The 17,130-nt window shown below is 36.8% G+C and overlaps 1 protein-coding gene across 2 annotated transcripts in view; it reads right to left on the bottom strand.

Annotated features, from left to right (window-relative positions):
• Positions 1-17,130, bottom strand: part of PRKG2 (protein kinase cGMP-dependent 2) — a 103,718-nt gene that overhangs the window by 45,047 nt on the left and 41,541 nt on the right. For both annotated transcript variants that reach the window (XM_027853418.1, XM_027853419.1), the window contains exons 6-7: positions 12,360-12,437; positions 3,765-3,859 (exon numbers count right to left, since the gene is read on the bottom strand). In XM_027853418.1, the coding sequence (XP_027709219.1) occupies positions 3,765-3,859; positions 12,360-12,437 (173 nt within the window). The remainder of the gene's footprint in view (positions 1-3,764; positions 3,860-12,359; positions 12,438-17,130) is intronic.

Genomic DNA, 17,130 nt, shown 5'->3' with positions numbered 1-17,130 from the left:
GAATTTCACTGAGTGTATACTTTTGTCTGCAGTATCCTTCATTCATGTCTCTTCCCCTTTTCAGGTGCTAGTAGCCTCCACTGTGAGGTTTCAATAACATAATATAATAATCATAACATCTATGTCCATATTTCTGACTCTTATATATGTATCTATCCATCTATTCATCCACCCACCTGCCTATCTACCTCCCTACCCTCCTACCTATTCTATCTACATTTGGTCCAGCTCTGTGATTTTATTGGTACAAGGAACTCCTGGTGTGGAAACGACTTACACAATGCAGATAAGCAATTGATCTATAACTGATAGTCTGAGAAAGCTGCCTTTGACATTGAGAGTCTAGGTGACTTGTGGTCCCAAAGTGAGTAAGCATCAGAAAAAGGAAATGAACCCAGTCTTTCTGACTCTCTCTTGACTATGCCATACTGCCTCCAGTAAAGCTGCCCAAATAACAAAGATATTTACGCTACATCCAGTAATGTAAACATAAATACATGGGTATTCACCAGTCTGAGATTCACCTAAGGTGACCCCCGAAAAGCACATGGAGGACTGATAACTCCATGATCTCTAGGAAAGTGGAATTCTTTCACACTTCTCCAAACAATGCAGCCTGTGTCTCCTTGAGCCCTTTCTCTATCATCACTTGGAAACCCTGTAACCAAGTGACAACACCCCTTGTTTTATCATACTCATTAGAAGCCTGCTGTAACAAAACAGCAAGAAACTTCAAAGGCTTTCTTGGCAATAAGGAGAGTAGCCCATCCACAACTGATGCACAGTAATTTGCAAGGATACTGATTTCAGACTTAGATTGTGGGTCATGTGTCTGACACGTAAATTCCTATTATAAAACAGAGCCAGTCCGAGGTCTGATGAGAAAACAGTACTTTGAATGAAATCTTGAGGGCTTATAGAATTTATTTTTGAAATCACTATGTGAACCCTAAGGATTTCTTTTTAACAGATTCTAAAAGCACCCTGGGGTTAGTTTATGTCCAACCTTAGAAATACAATGAAAGCCATTCTGACATGTTGAACAACAGTGTCTCTGAGTAGTGACAGAAAAAAAAAAAAAGCGACTAAGGCTTGCTGCCGTTTTCTTTCTCTCTGACTTTAGCTCCTTAATGCTGAAATGGCTTTAGGAATTGTTTGGCCATTACGAGGCCATTACAAACCATATTCTTCACTAGAATAACTAAAATCAAACTGGCTGAAATATATGACAAATTTCCTTTTTAAACATCCAAAGCAAAAGATATATTCCTTTTCCAGGGAGCAGTTTTAAAATCACAGCATCTTCATAAAGTCCTTAGATAATTCAAACCCTGGTACCTTGATTCACAGGCTTTATAGGAAAAATATGTTACACATGATTGAAATGAAATCTGCTTAAGTTCAGGACAACTCATTAGGCAATTGTATATGTTCAGTACAAGCAAACTGGCTTCTTCCTGTTTCTCACAGACATTTCTGAGCCATTGCGGGCTGCCTCCCATGACAGGAATGTATCTTCTCCTCTTCTCTACTGCTTGGGATCTCTACATTCCTTCACAGCTCAGGCACCGCTTCTTATGTGAGACCTTCCCTCAACCTCCTCTCCCAAACTGCTTCTTTCTCCACAAATTATCTGGTATTCATTTTTATGTATTAATATCTACCTGTCTCTCCATCTGACTATCTGTATGTATATATGTATTGTCTCTAAGAGACTATAAGCTCCTTGAGGGCAGAAACAATCTCATTTTTGTCTTCTCAGCACCTAGCACAAAGCTTGGCACAAAGTAAGCAACTAATATATGCTCATAGATAGATTCATTGGTTGATACATAATGTATTCTTATTTCAGATCCCATGGCAAATGAAAAATAGGTAGCATAAATTCAAAGTTAAATTGCATTCTCTAACAGATTTGAAATACATATAGCCTTAAAGAAAAATTTCAGTTTGCTTTTAGTTTTTAACACACTTTTTCAGATTGTTTTAATATTATCAACAACCTAAATTATCAAAGATTAAAAGGTAAAAGTTGTCATTTGGGAAAAAGTTTTTTGCATCAAATATCTCTGATAAAGGATATGTAAGATACATAGACAGCTAAAAGAACTATATATGACCAAAAGCTATTCTCCAACAGACATATGGTCGAAGATTATGAAAAGAGTTGAACAGGGTCATATAACTATTAAGTGTCAAAGGAAGTATATGTAGGATTTTAGAGGCAGAAAAGAATTTCTTAGTCTCTTCTGATAGAACACCACCTTTATATTCATTTAGTCATTTGCCCATTTCATCTCCTGTACAAAACCGGATCACTCTAAGATCGAGTCAATTAAAAAATGTTTAACATGTCATTTAAATTTGTAATATTTACTGGTTTGGTTAAGCAGAAATAAAAATTTTGCACAAGTTAGATTGGTTCAATTTATACAATAGAATATGATATAGGAAATACATTTAAGAAATAGCAGGTCTATTGGATAGAAGAAAACTTCATGACCAAACAAGAGACAGAGAGGATCACAGAAGACAAAATGGTTAATTTAAAAGTTTTTTGTACAATCAAATCCAGCAAAGCTACTATTAAAAGGAAAACAATTAGCTAGGGAAATTTTTGCAGGAAGTTTCTCTAATAAAGGTATCATTTCCTATATCTTTATCTATATCTATATCTATATCTATATCTATGGAACTGATACAAATTTATAAGAATAAGATGTATTCCCTGCTTGATAAATGGTCTAAGGAGAGGAATAAACAATTTTCAAGAGAAGAAACCCAGGCTATCTATAACCATATGAAAAATAGTCTAATAATTAGATAAATGTAAATTAAAGCAATTAAGAGATTCTGCCTCACAACCACCAGAATGGCAAGAATGACCAAAAAAATCAATAGCAAATATTAGAAGGGCTTTGGGAAAACCGGCACATTGATGTTGTATTGGTAGAGATATGAATGGGTCTAACCCTTCTGGAAAGCAATTTTAAATTATACACAAAAAGTTACTAAATGGTGCATGCCCCTTGACCAGCTATATCACTGCTAGGAATGTATGCCAAAGGAAGAGGAACTGGTCATATGTGTACAAAAATATTGTGGCAGCTCTTTTTGTGGGGGCAGGAGACTGGACACTAAGAGAATGTCTATCAATTGAGGAAAGGTTGAACAAATTGTAATACATGAACACAATGGGATACAATTGTGCAGTAAGAAATGAGGAAATAGATGATTTCAAAGAGACGTGGAAAGGATTGTATAAGCTAATGCAGAATAAAATGAGCAGAATCAGGAGAATAATTTATACAGTAACAATACCATAAAAATAAACCATTTTGGAGACTTGTATGAATTGATGAAAAATGAAATGAGCAGAATTATGAAAACAAATTATACTGTAACAACACTAAAAGCAGATCAGTTTGAAAGATTGAAGAATTTTGATCAATGCAATAATTAGCCATGAAAGAAAGGTAATAAATTCAGACTGCAGAATGTGATAGATAGATAGATAGATAGAGATAGATAGATAGATAGATAAACAGACAGACATATGTCTATATATAAATTTATAATACTCATACACAATACATAGACATACATACATTTGCTTGACTATGCATGTTTGTTACAAGGATTTTGTTTTTCTTTTTCAAATGGGGTAGAGGTAGGAGGGAGAAGCAAATTTCCGTTAAATAAAAAACATAGCTTAATTTTTAAAAAAGAAATATGTAGACATTATTCCCAAACAGTGCACTAACCTGATGAGAGCCTTTTCTCCAAAGTAATCACCTTTTTGCAGTGTTTTAATCAGCTGAGGTTGATCATAGCCTTCAGTACTCTGAGTGACTCTCACCTGGGCAACAACAAAACAAAAGAAGTTCACCAAACTCATGTTTTCATTATTTGGTTCTCCACGAAAGAGGTTGGCATGCGGAGCACATAGCAGGCATTCAATAAATGTTCTTTGAAGTCATTTACAAAATGTGATGACAGCTGTAGTATGGCATAAGACTAAAGTCAAGTCAACAAGTATTTATTAAACACAATGATAGGAAATATAAAAAAAGAGAATGTCAGGACAAACAAGTTGAGGAATGTATATAAAAATGACTATTTCTTCCTCCAGTCTCTTACCAGGTGCTGGTGAATATACATAATAACAATGGGAGTTCTAGATGCTTATCTTCTAACAACAAATGTAAGGAGGGCTGTTTTGGTTCCTACAGAATTTTCATGTGAATCTAAATCTTAACTTTAGATATACACAGAACAGCTACAAACATATTAAAAGGTTATTTGTTTATTCATTAAAATTATATTACTGGAGGAGTGGAAGACCAAGATCAGAAATGTAATTTATAAATCTATTCAGTAACTTAAGGAAAACCTTCTCATATGGTTGACTGGAAAGGTTTCCCAATAATGAGACAGCAAGGAGAGGTTTCTTAATACAACTTGCCTCTTGTCTCACATCCAGAATAGTGGACAAGAGCTAGCTGCAAATGGCCATAAAGGCTTAACTGCAAAGAGTTATGCCATTTGATCTCGTCTCTAGCTAAACCTATAGAATCTTAGGGGCAGCTAGGTGGCGCAGTGGATAGAGCACTGGCCCTGGATTCAGGAGGACCTGAGTTCAAATCCAGTCTCAGACACCTAACACTTACTAGCTGTGTGACCCTGGGCAAGTTACTTAACCCCATTGCCTAGCCAAAAAAAAAAAAATCTGCATGTTAAATCTATAGAATCTTGACAACAATATTGACTTTTTGGCTGACAAATGGATCTCAATCCTAAGCTTAGTCTTCTGATAATGTATATTGAATCCACGTCAATTAGCTCAAGAATTTTTTTAAAGTGTATTAAAAATGACACACATCTCTTTTCACCCCTTCCAGATAGTCAAATAAGAATCATCACCCTGATGTACTTGCTTTCAATCTAGGGCCACTAGAAGTTGTTAGAGTCTAGGGTAGATCAGAATTGGTCCAGAATACCCCACACAACCAGGTCAATGAGATATCAAACTTTCTGGAATCCTTCTGGAAACTGTCCCAGGTTTTTTGTTTGTTTTTTACTCCCCTAGAATTCTCAGGGTTAATTGCCCCGTGTCTCTGGGGAGATGAGACACATGTCATAATAGAACCTTCCTAGTCACCAAGGAGACTATTGAGAGGTAATCTGGCCATTGATAAAGGCAATCATGATGATGAAAACCCCTGAACCCATGTGAGATTGGCTGAAGGAATGGAAGATGTTTACTAAGGAGATGGGGTGGGGATAGAGGGACAAGATAAGATCATCCTCTTCAACAACATAAAGGGCTATGATATAGAAGAGAGATTAAATATGTTGTGTTTGACCCCACAGGGCATAACCAGGAACAAAGATTAATATCGCAAAGTCAAGCATAGGCTTAATGTCAGGAAAAATTCTGAAACAATTAGCTGTCTAGAAGTTAAAGGAGATGCCTTAGAAGGTGGTGCATTCCCCCTCATTGGAGGCCTTCAAGCAGAAAATGGATGGCCACTTGTCTAGGACGTTGTAAGGAGGATCCTTTTTCTGATATGGGTATGATGAGATAACTGAGGTCCCTTCCAATTCTAAATTTCATGATTTAATGTTGTCCCACAAGTTATTGGGTCTTGTTCTAGTCAAGGTTCCATGCCAGATGTAATGGCTTAGAGTCTGAGAATTCCGATAAACAATACCTTTAATTAAAAAAATCCAACAATCCCCAGCAAAGGGTATTATGCAAAGTGACAAAAAGCAAAAATCCAGAAGATGAAAGCAGGTAAAAGCTTCCAGCAAAGAAATTAAAAGCAGTGAGTAAGAAAGTCACCTCGGGAGCCCCTTCACCAAAGTTCTTAAAAATCTTCCTTGACCAAAAGGCCTCCTGCTATTTCCCAGATCAATCCATCTAGAGGCAAAGTTAACCCAAACTACACCAGGTCTTCTTCAGTGTCGTGACTCACAACATTGCCCAATCAGTATAGTGGGAGCATAGGAGCTAATTCAAGGGTCCCTAGGTAATTTTTTTGGGCAGGAAATAAGACAAGGACATATTTTGTTTACATAGATTTACAATTAGTTTAAATGTGTTAATTTTCAGTGACAGTGTGCTTGAATTGAAATCCTATTTTCCTTTAATGTCTAATACATTATATCACCATAGCTTTTCTTCAACATGAATTCTATAATGTCTACTCTCAAAGAAGATCTTCACGATTTAACTTCAGTCATAATTATTTACTTTATGAATCTACTGATAATGATTAAGCAACTTATTATCTAGGAAAGCCTACTATCAGTTTTCTGTCCAGTGTGAATTATCTGAGGTTTTATAGGCTGTTTTTCCTTTTCCAGGAAAGGCATGACAATATTTACTTCATTTATATGATTTTATTCTGGTATGAATTACCTATGATTCCCTAAGTCCTGTGCTCCATCAGAAGGCCTTCCCATGTTCATTACATTCATAAGGTTTCTCTCCAGTATAAATTCTCTGATGCTGAATAAAATCTGAGCTCTACTTGACAGCTTTTTCATATTCATCACATTCCTAAGGTATCTCTTCTAAATCAAATTTCTGGTGTTCAATGTCTTGTTTTCCAGTTGCTCTTATATTCATTGTATACAAAATGTTTCTTTCCAGTATGAACTCTCTGATGTGCAACAAGGTATGCTCTTTGTTGGAAAATCTCTCCACATTCATTACATCCATATGGTTACTCTCCAGTATGAGTTCTCTGGTGCTGAAGAAGGCTTATCTTCTGACAGAAAGCCTTCTCATTTTTATTACATTCATAAGGTTTCTCTCCAGTATGAATTCTCTGGTGATCAGTAAGTCTTGTCTTCCAGCTGAAGACCTTCTCATATTCGTTACATTTATAGGGTTTCTCTCCAATATGACTTCTCTGATGTTCAACAAGCTATTTTCTGGCAGAAGGCCTTCCCACGTTTGTTACATTCAAAGAGCTTCTTCTCCAGTACGAATTCTCTGATGTTGAGTGAAGTTTCTCTTCCAAAGGAAGGCCTTCCCATATTCACTACATTCATTAAGTTTTTCTCCTGTGTGAAGTTTCTGATGCTCAACAAAGTGTATTTTCTAGAGGAAGACCTTAGCACATTTATTTAACCTTCAGGATTGCAGTCCTACATAGATCTCAAGTATAAAAATAAAGTTCCTTTTCTCCGTTGTGTCATTGGAGGGAGACAAAGAAAATGTCAAGTGAGTGTTCCTCATTTCCAATCCAATCTTCGTATTTTCTTATATTTAGATCTGGCTTTATCCTTCTTTTACTTAAAAAAAAAAAAACTTCAGTGTCTCTTGTTGCCATCATGTAAATTTTAAGTTTTCTGCTTGACATTCAAGGCCTTGCATAATCAGGGGTCATCCAGCCCTCTCAGTCTGATCTCATACCATTCCTGCAATGTGCTCTAAGTTCTAGCCAAACAAGTTTACTCAGTCACCTAAATGTGCCAGGTTTTCACTTCCCCAGATCCAGACCTTGACTCACACTATTTCCTATGTCTAGCATGGTCTTCCTATGCCCTTCACCCATGGAATTCCCTTCTATCCTTTAAAACCCAACTCAAACTTTATCTTCTCCATAAGACTGATGAATTCTCCTGATGAATAAAGACCTACCCCCTCCAACCTCACCTAACACTTTACTTCTACCTTCATAGTATACTTAATAAATGTAATTTTATAGCAGAATTTTCTGTTTGTATCTATTTCCCTATTTGACTGTAAATACTATGAAGTCAATGGCTATGTCTGACCTAAACCTCATACGTGTGCCCAAGCACCCTGCACAGTGCCCTGTATACAGTTGGCCCTTAATACATGTTTGCTAAAATTACAGTTACCAACTATTGAAAGGATATTATAGGGGAATGGGCACTGGATTTGGAGTCAGAGGCCTTGTGTTGGAATCTTAACTCCAATTTACTACCTAGATAATCTTTCATACGTCACTAAATTTCTCTAGGTGGAGACCTGGGCTCCATCATCTTCAAAAAGAGGTTGGACTTATGGATCCTTTAAGATCCTTTCTACCTCTCAACCCATGATTCTACCCACAAGGCACTACCTGGAGCCAAAATGCTTTGTCATCACAATGAAAGTGCTTATATTAGGTGATGACATCATCTGTATGTCTAGACTGTGATTTGGTTACAACTGAGGTGTATCTCAATTCACTATGATGACATCACTACATCTATATAAATGCATGGAGAACACAGGTTCACTTTGCCTGTCTGAGCATCATCAAATCACCCAATCACCTCAAATAGGGCTACCTTTCTTTTCTCCCCAACTATTTGTCTCTCCAACAAACTGAATATTTCCATTTCCCTTTGTGTTCATCTCTTCCCTTCTCTGGAGTCATAGTTAATGAACAAATGACAATTATTGAGATGGTAAAAGACTACAAAGAAAAGTAATAGGCTGGTAAAATAGAGAACCAGGTGCTCAATGTTTTACCATGTCCAAATATACATAATTATATGTACATACATATTATATATTCTTATATAATATTATATATACATACACATATATATGGGAGAAGAGGGGGTCAGTAACCCTACTATACACGTATTGAGGTATAAGTTGAACTGGAATATGGGTTAATTTGAACTTTTGAGTTAAAAGAAAAAATTCTCAAGGTTTAACTTGTATTTATTAATGAAGATCAACTTTCACCATTTAACTTTTTTCACCAGCCACAACCATTTGGCAGAGAAGCTCCCGTACCCTGCTACTAATATGGGAATCATATATTTAGAGCTCAAAGTGGTCTTAAAGGTTGACAGGTCTAATTTCCTTATTCTATCCTTCATCCCCAGGACACTCCTTCAATTTTCTATTGCCATGGCAGACTGGGTTCCTTTGGGTTCTAGGGGCAACCCTGTGGATCTATACTTCTAACATAGTTCATCAATTCCCCTAAGTGTGATTCCCATTAATTATCAACCAGTAGTAGCTCTTAGCAGAGACTAAGGTGGCAGAGTAATAAATAATAGCTACAAAACATTGCCTCCATAAAGCTAGGGCACTCTCCCACAATACACACAGGATACTCAGGAAATATGAGCTCAGACTTACAAAGCACGTGTGTAGGATACATGTCTATCAATGGCAACTAACAGCTCCTTGTATTACAGGACCTGGAAGTCCTTTCTCTCTTTGCAGAGCCCATGTGCTGCTCCCCTCTCTTGCCTCCCCTCTTAGATGTAACATCTTTGCTGGGCAGCTTGTTCAGTTGGTTTCCCATGGTCAGCTACTCCCTTTACCCAGCTCTCTTCTTGTTTTTCGAGGGTCCTGTTTCTCAAAGCAGCTTTCTGCCCTAAGCGATTGTCTTCTTGTGTCTGTGTCTATCTGAAGTACATGTCTCTGAGGTTCCCTCAAGTAAGCCTCAAACTCTCTCAAACTGACATTTTTTTATTTTAATTTTTTTAAAAAGAAAATTTTCAAATAACTGGAAAAAGAGGATTCTATTTGCAAACTGCAAAGCTCCATTTCATACAATATGCTTTTTTTTTTACAATATGTAAGTTTTACATGTTACTTTCAAAACTGTCCTCCTCATCTGCACTTCCTTCAGAACTTCTCTGTTCTCTTCTGCACATTTTTATTAAAAGAAAAAGTTCAATGACTCCTCTTTTTTGCCATCATTACTGTTGTTAGCCCTCCCTCTACTCCTCATCCCTCCCCCATTATCCTAGAGAAAGAAAAAGGAGGGTTGTCACAAATAAGCCTAGTCAAGCAAAACAAATCCACACTATGGCCATGGCCACAAAAATGTATCTCTGCACGTTCTGTCCATCACCTCCTTGTGAGGAGGGAGGTAACATACACCATCATACGTCCTCTGGAGTCAGGGCACATTGCTTTGATCAGATTTATTAAGTCTTTTAAATCAGTTTTTCTTTACAAAGTTGTTGCCTTGTTTAAATTATTCTCCTGCTTCCACTCTCTTCCCTTGTTAGGTCAAACTATTCAGGATTCTCTAAAATGGTGCCTTTCATCATTTTTTACAACACAATAATATTCCATTACGTTATTACACCCTGAATTGTTCAGCCTTTCATCAACAATCTTGATCATGATATCATATCAATATGTTATCATACATTGTGGGAGAATTATTCTTCCAATTCCTTCTAATTGTTCAAATACACTTTTCTAGGTGTCCCTGGACTCTCGTACTTGCATTTTAAAGTCCCTACTCAGTGCTAGTCTTTTTATTGGAAATGCTCTGAAATCATCTATTCCATTAAAGTACATTTTTTCCCCAGTTATATTTTACTCAACTTTGCAGGCTAAGTTATTATGGGTTGTAAGCCTATTTTTTTTTTTTTTGGTCTTCTATATTTCAAAATTTCCTCTGGATTTTTAATAGAAACTGCCAAGACTTGGTGATCCTAATCCCAGCTGTGGTCCCTTGGTACTTGAACGGCTGATGCTGGCAGTACTTTTTTCCTTTGATATGGAAGCTCTGGATTTTGATTTTGACATTCAGGAGATAATCAGATAATTCTTTTCATCTTTGCTTTCTGGTCCTAGTAGATCTGAAAAATTTTGATTTATGTTGAAGTAGAGTATCCAGGCTTTTTTTTAATCATGGTTTTCAGGGAATTCAGTGATTTTTAAAATTCTTCCCTTGACTCATTTTCCAGGTCAATTATTTTTTATATCTTACATTTTTTCTATTTTTTTGAAATCTTTAAATTTGGTTATGTAATTTTTTTCTGTTTCATGAAGTCATTGATTTTTGTATGATATATTCCAGTTTTCAGGGATTCTATTTCTTAGATAAAGTTTTACTTTTTCTTCTAATCTACTCACTCTTCTTTTAATTCTTTCCTCTAAAACTTTTATTTTTTAATCACTTCCTTAATTTCTTCTTCTAGGCATTCATGTAGCCCTTGTGGAAAATCTAGTTTTTCCCTTTGAGTTTCCATTCGTAATTTTTCATTGAGTTAGATTTGCAACATTTTTTCATGCTGGTCAGTGTTTTTCTTTGATTTACCCACCTTTCCAAATTTAGTCCCTAATTTGGGCCTCTATCTCAGGAAAAGGCTCTGCTCCTTGCTGTGCAAAATTTTGGGTGGGACAGTGAGTCCAGTGTGATCTCACCATGGGTCCCCCGAGTTCTTGTGCTGACCTTCAGGGTTAGACCCCCCCATATCTCTGATATTCATGGTGCTGGATCTTCAGGGCCCTCTCTGGTGTCTTGGGACGGAATGCTAAGGACCTCAGAGCCCCTCGGCCTAGGCAGTTCCAGTCAGGGTAATTCCCCAGGGCTTCCAATGTGCCTACCCTGGAACTTTCAGATAACCTTGGGGCTTTTTCAGGGGAGCCTCTGCATACAGAGCCTTGTAAACTCCCCAACTCTGATCATGCTGGTTTGCTTTGCTGAAGGGGCCCACTTTTCTCTCACCATGGAGCTTCTGGCTAACTTTTTGTGTAGTTCTGGAGTGTAAGAAATCACTGGGTATAGCTTCTCATTAGATTTATTGATCATTATTTCGTCTCATGAGAACTTTAGGGTTTTACTAGAATAGCTATTTGGGAAGTAGACAGCCTGCCTTCTGTTCAGACAGCATCTTGGCAGGAAGTCAAAGTAACAAACTCTTGAATGGATGGATGGAGTGTTTCCCTCTCTCCTGCTAGTTGCCATGACCAATAGACCGGGAGTGAAGAGAGCTCAGCTATTGATTTTTCTATCCATCATGCAAGTGTTTCTCATGGATGGTACATGAGTAGAGAGTAGTTCTTCTTGTGTTCAAACAGCCTTGAAATTTCAAAAGTAGAGTGGAGAGGGCGACTGTCCGCCTGACTTCCTCAGTAGAGGAAGGATTCTGTGTGCTGCAGTGATAGGCAGGGGTATGTAATGGATTTGGAGTTGGAGAATCTCAGTTCACATCTCAATTGTACAATGGTAGAATCTGGACAACTCGCTTAAACTTCTCTGGGTCTCAGTTTCCACATCTGTAGGGAGTAGTTGATTTCCTGGCAGTTCAGTTGAGATAATAACATCCCTTCCCTCACAGTCCCTTCTCACTTTCCTGGGTCTTCTCCCTTGAACTGCCCAGTGCTTAACTATTTAAAGCCTCCAGGGGGCATGGCTAATTGCTGCAATGTCTCCTGTCCACTTCTTCTGTCATTTGGGTAAAACTGCTGAGAATGGGCTGGTAGAGGGAAGGGCTCAGATGCTGTCTGATACATGTAGCTTATGTCAATGCCAAATTGCCTTATCCTTAAAGGGCTATCTTATATGTACTAAAATAGAACATAACAGTTATCTGCTTGGTTTTATTTTGATGACCATCATATTTACCACTCCTTTTGCTAAAATGAAAAAGGTGCTTCCTTCCTCCCCCTCTCTGATGATGTAATCTCCTTTGTCATAATATTCCTGTTGGGATGAGAAAAAGAAAAGTATTAGTAGAGAGGAGTATTTAAGGGAAGAGCTGAAATAGCATTTCTAATCTTTTTGAAATACTGGCTACATAAGGTATCACTCTGTTCATTGTGGGTTCCAAGCCTTTCATCCACCACAGTCACAGGCCTTGGAAAAGTAAAGGGTCATAGCCATTTCTGGCCCTCTTTTATTGCCTTCCTCAGAGATCATCTCTGGAACTTTGATGGAGAGACAGACCCAGGATGTGAAGGGAACAAGAATCCAGTTCTAGTCATTCCAGGTCACTAAACATTTCCAAATCATAGCTATTTTTTCCCTAAAGACAGAAATGGAAGTAAAACTATTTCTAATGGACTAAACCAGCCCAAATAATAAAACTGCAGACCAGAAGAAAATGAATAATACTGAAACAAACAATATATTCTATCCTTCAAGAAACAGGGAATTTCTGAATGACACAAACCCAACTCCCTGAAAGGCAACAGCAGAGGGGACATCTAGAGTCCTAAAAGTCTTCAGAATTCTCTCCGTGGGATGTCGGGACAACAGGTCAAAGGGGAAAGTAAAAGCTTCCCTCTAACTGCTCCTCAGGAAAGGTCAGGGTGATACAAAACACATTTTATGTTCATAGTGTTTAATTTCCCTTTTTTTCTTTTTGCTAGGGTGACAAAACCAATATAATCAACATTATCTAAAGCAAAACTCTATTTGGTAGAAAGAACTGGGAATTGTCTCTTTCTTCCCTACGTGTGTATCTTTAATTTGAGCTTGTATCATAAATTTATAAAGTTGTGATAGGTCATTTATTTTAAAACTACATAGTTAATTTCTTCTATCCTATTATCTAAAGCAGGGCTTCTTAAACTTTTTCCACTCATGACCCCTTCAGCATTTCTTAAACTGTGGGGGTCACGACCCACAGTTTAAGAAATGCCGATTAAGCAAATTCCTATAGTTTTGCCAGAAAGTACTTGGAATTGGCTTTTTCCATGCATTCAGTATCTTACTCTAATTTAATCTTATTTCAAATATTCATAAAGCTGGGAGGGGTTATTTATCTAAAAAGGATATGATTAACAGGCTTGATTTCATTTCTTGTTTGTTCCTATATGCCTTAAAAAGAGATGGAAAAGCAAACTGCCCTATTTGCTCAAACATCTGTCTAAGAGGTATCTACCAATTTAAAATCCATTTACACTGTAGTCATGGCTATAATTGCCCTAGTAGTATTCTTGAACCTTTGGAAAGCCTGCCACCATTGACAGCTCATTCCTAGTCACTACTTACACAAATGTTGAACTTTAATGCTGAAAGAGACCTTAGAAGACCATCCAGGGCAAGTCACTCACTGTTTCACCCTCAAGTTCTAGACTATTGTGTGTATCAATGATAGCTAGGCCTCAAAGGAATGACTTAACCTTTGGTGAAATCTACATTCATTAGACTTTCCTTCTGATATTAGGAGGAACTACCCAGGGAAGGAAGTTTCCCATATTTAGGTTAAGTAAATGACATGGATAGCGGAAATTGAAAACTATTATTTTCATGCAAATTTAGCAAGCATCCTAATTTTTTTAATTTAAAAAAATTTTTGAAATGAATTTGAATAAAGAGGAAGTTTGTGGCAAGTTCTGAACACATGTGAGAGCTACCCAAATTTCTGACTCTTAAGTGGCTCACTCTATAAGGCCCGCAACTAGTAAAATTTATGAGAAACAGTGAGATGGCCCCCTCTCCAACCTCTGTACCTCCTGCTTCATTAAAGGTCCAAATGATCAGTGCTTGTAAAAAGAGTTAGGTGACTTTATTATCAATATTATCAATATCTGTTTGCAGCTCAGAAATGGACAATCAAATAAATCACATGCTTACTTGGGATAGGGTTTGAGGAATGGGTCCCAGAGATGCTTCCATTCCTCCGTTCTGCATGGCCCAATTGGCCAGGTGTGTTGTTGATGTATAATTATCATTATCATTAAAAGATTTTTTAAATTTCATTCTGAATTGTAAAGTGCTTTATCATTTTCATTAGCAAATGTTCACAATAAACCAATGACAGTTATTAATATTATTCCTAACTTCACTCTCCATCTAAAAACAGGGAAGCTTCAGGAATAGGCCCATAAGATCAACACATGGTTAGTTCTATTCATGTCCCCATTTTGGATGTCTTAAAGAGCAAGGTTACATCAAACACTTAGTGATAGGATATTCTGATCCACCATGGGCAGTTAGGTGATGCAGTGAATAGAATGCCAGGCCTAGAATCAAGAAGACTCATCTTTGTGAGTTCAAATCTGGCCTCTGACACTTACTAGTTGTGCAATCCTCAGCAAGTCGTTTCACCCTGTTTGCCTCAGTTTCCTCATCAATAAAATGAGCTGGAGAAGGAAATGGCTAGCCACTCCAGATCTTGGCCAAGAGAACTCCAAAATGGGTCATGAAGAGTTGGGTACAAATAACCGAACAGCAACATTCTAACCCCCATGCACCTAAAATAATGTCACACATGTAACAAAAATGCCTTGCTCAAGACTTCACAGCCAGATGTGGATGCAGCTGGCCCTGGAACTCAACAAGGCAGCCAACCATCCTATTCTAAAATAGCTAAGTGATTGCTTCTTGATAGGATTAGACAATTGAACTGCAACTGGTAAATACCAGCCTGCTTTCAGAGCTCAATGAACTCCATTAGACCATTGTTAATTACTTTTGCCCTTGAGAGTTTTCATTCTATAACATTTCATTTTGGATGCCTGATACACTCATAAAGCCTTTTCTGAATTATTTTGGTGCCTAAGGACATGCAAAAAGAGGCATTGCAATAGTTTAATATAAAGTACAAGATGAGACTTTTAAACTTGTAAAATTTGTAAATTATTCCTGGATTTGAGTTCCAATACACACATTCTGTAAGTACTTCCTGTAACTCTTACAAATATGCTTATATAACCATTTAATTTTAATGATACAAAAATTCAATATTTGCTGTCAGCATGTAATTCTCTGGTGAATCTCCTTTAGAAATACCATATTAAAAACAGATTTCCTTCTCTAAAGGAAAATATAGACCTTTTTTAGTATGGGGGGAAACATGCTAAAATTAGGATGAATTATTAATTTGTAACATCTGTGAAAAGTCTCAGGAGACAAGGAACAAGCAGCCCTTTCCAAAATGACTTTCAGAACAGAAACCTCTGGGGGGGTTCAAGGTCAGGACCTATATCATCATGGCACATCCTTGATAAACTGCTCAATGGTTTTCATGAATTGTGAACAAAAGCATTAGTGGCGTCACAGGCACTTAAGGATAAAGTAGTCTCCACTCACTTCTCAAGAGATATTACTCTGCATTATCTTTTGGGACTGAAAAAAGACATAAACCTATCAACAATCAACATTGCAGGGATTTTTCTCCACTAAGAATAGTCTTCTAAAAAGTTTAAAGGCTAGATGTGACTTCAATTACTACTATAATCCATCTCCAGTGAATTCAGTAAGCATTTCAGCTTTCATTACAATTAATCACAGAAAAAGGTAAAGGAAAGCTAAAGTATCTAACTTTCTAACTTTGAGATCTGAAAAGATATAAACATAATGGAATAAAAACTAAGGTACATGTCACAAAATGTATTATTTTGAGAAAAATTAACAAGTTTTGGAATAAAACCAACCATCTGAGCTTTTCTGAACATATTCCAATAAGGCCCTTTTCTAAGGTGTTAAAATTAAAAGTATAACATCTGTGGGTATTTTCTTTTTCTTTTTTTTTTAACAAAAAGTCCATTTTCAAAGACTGAAAATAAAAGTGGCATTATATTAAAGTATACTTAGATATACTGATTTTTCCTCACTTTATTATAAAATACATTCATCATGTACTCTTCTCCATCCTAATGCTCTCTCAGTTCCATTTCCCTGATAGTTATCCATTACACCAACTCTAAAAGAAATTAAGATATTCCTTAAATTCAAAATTCTCGTATTGTAGATTTCATTGCTATAAGTATCCTGTCCACTGAGGGAGAATGAAACCCTTCTGTGCCTTAGGAAGGTTTTATGAGTTTTGTGGATGAAAAGATCCGTCCCTTGAGTGCTAACTTACTGAAGATGAGCCTCCCCAAACTTAGCTAGGCTAGTCTTTTGATAACAGACACCTAGTTGGTTGCAAAGACCATTCTCGTAGCCTTACCAGTTTGGTAAGGCCTACTACATAGAATTTAAAATTAACTCTCATAATCTTTGAGATCACAAGTCACATTCATAATGGGTCATCCAGCAGAATGCTGGAAGAAGATTTTGATATTAATCTCAGAAAATTAAACGCCTCTTTATGTTAACATTTTAATGAATAAAATATTTGAAAAAACTAAAATAATGGTTGGCAATAAACATGCAAACAATTTTTTAAAAATATTTAGAAACTAGTCAAATAAGCCTTTTCCAGTCCCTAAATTGATATAAATATTTTGACTGTAGGAAAGCTATTTCTGTTAGTTAGTGATCCACTTACTTTGAACAATACTCAATGCAACAAAATGCCAGTTTGACAATAGACTCCAGAGACCGGGAAGATATTGAAATGGAATTAAGCCTATAAACAAAGTTCTTTGAAAATGAGGAAAGAATGATGATCTCAATTGAATACGATCTAGCACAATGCCCACATTCTTAAGCGAAGATTTAT

This window comes from Vombatus ursinus, unplaced genomic scaffold, assembly GCF_900497805.2.
Source record: "Vombatus ursinus unplaced genomic scaffold, bare-nosed wombat genome assembly UNPS02009975.1, whole genome shotgun sequence".
NCBI classification, from domain to species: domain Eukaryota; kingdom Metazoa; phylum Chordata; class Mammalia; order Diprotodontia; family Vombatidae; genus Vombatus; species Vombatus ursinus.
Note: the sequence above shows the minus strand (reverse complement) of the source record. Positions and strands in the feature narration are given on the sequence as shown.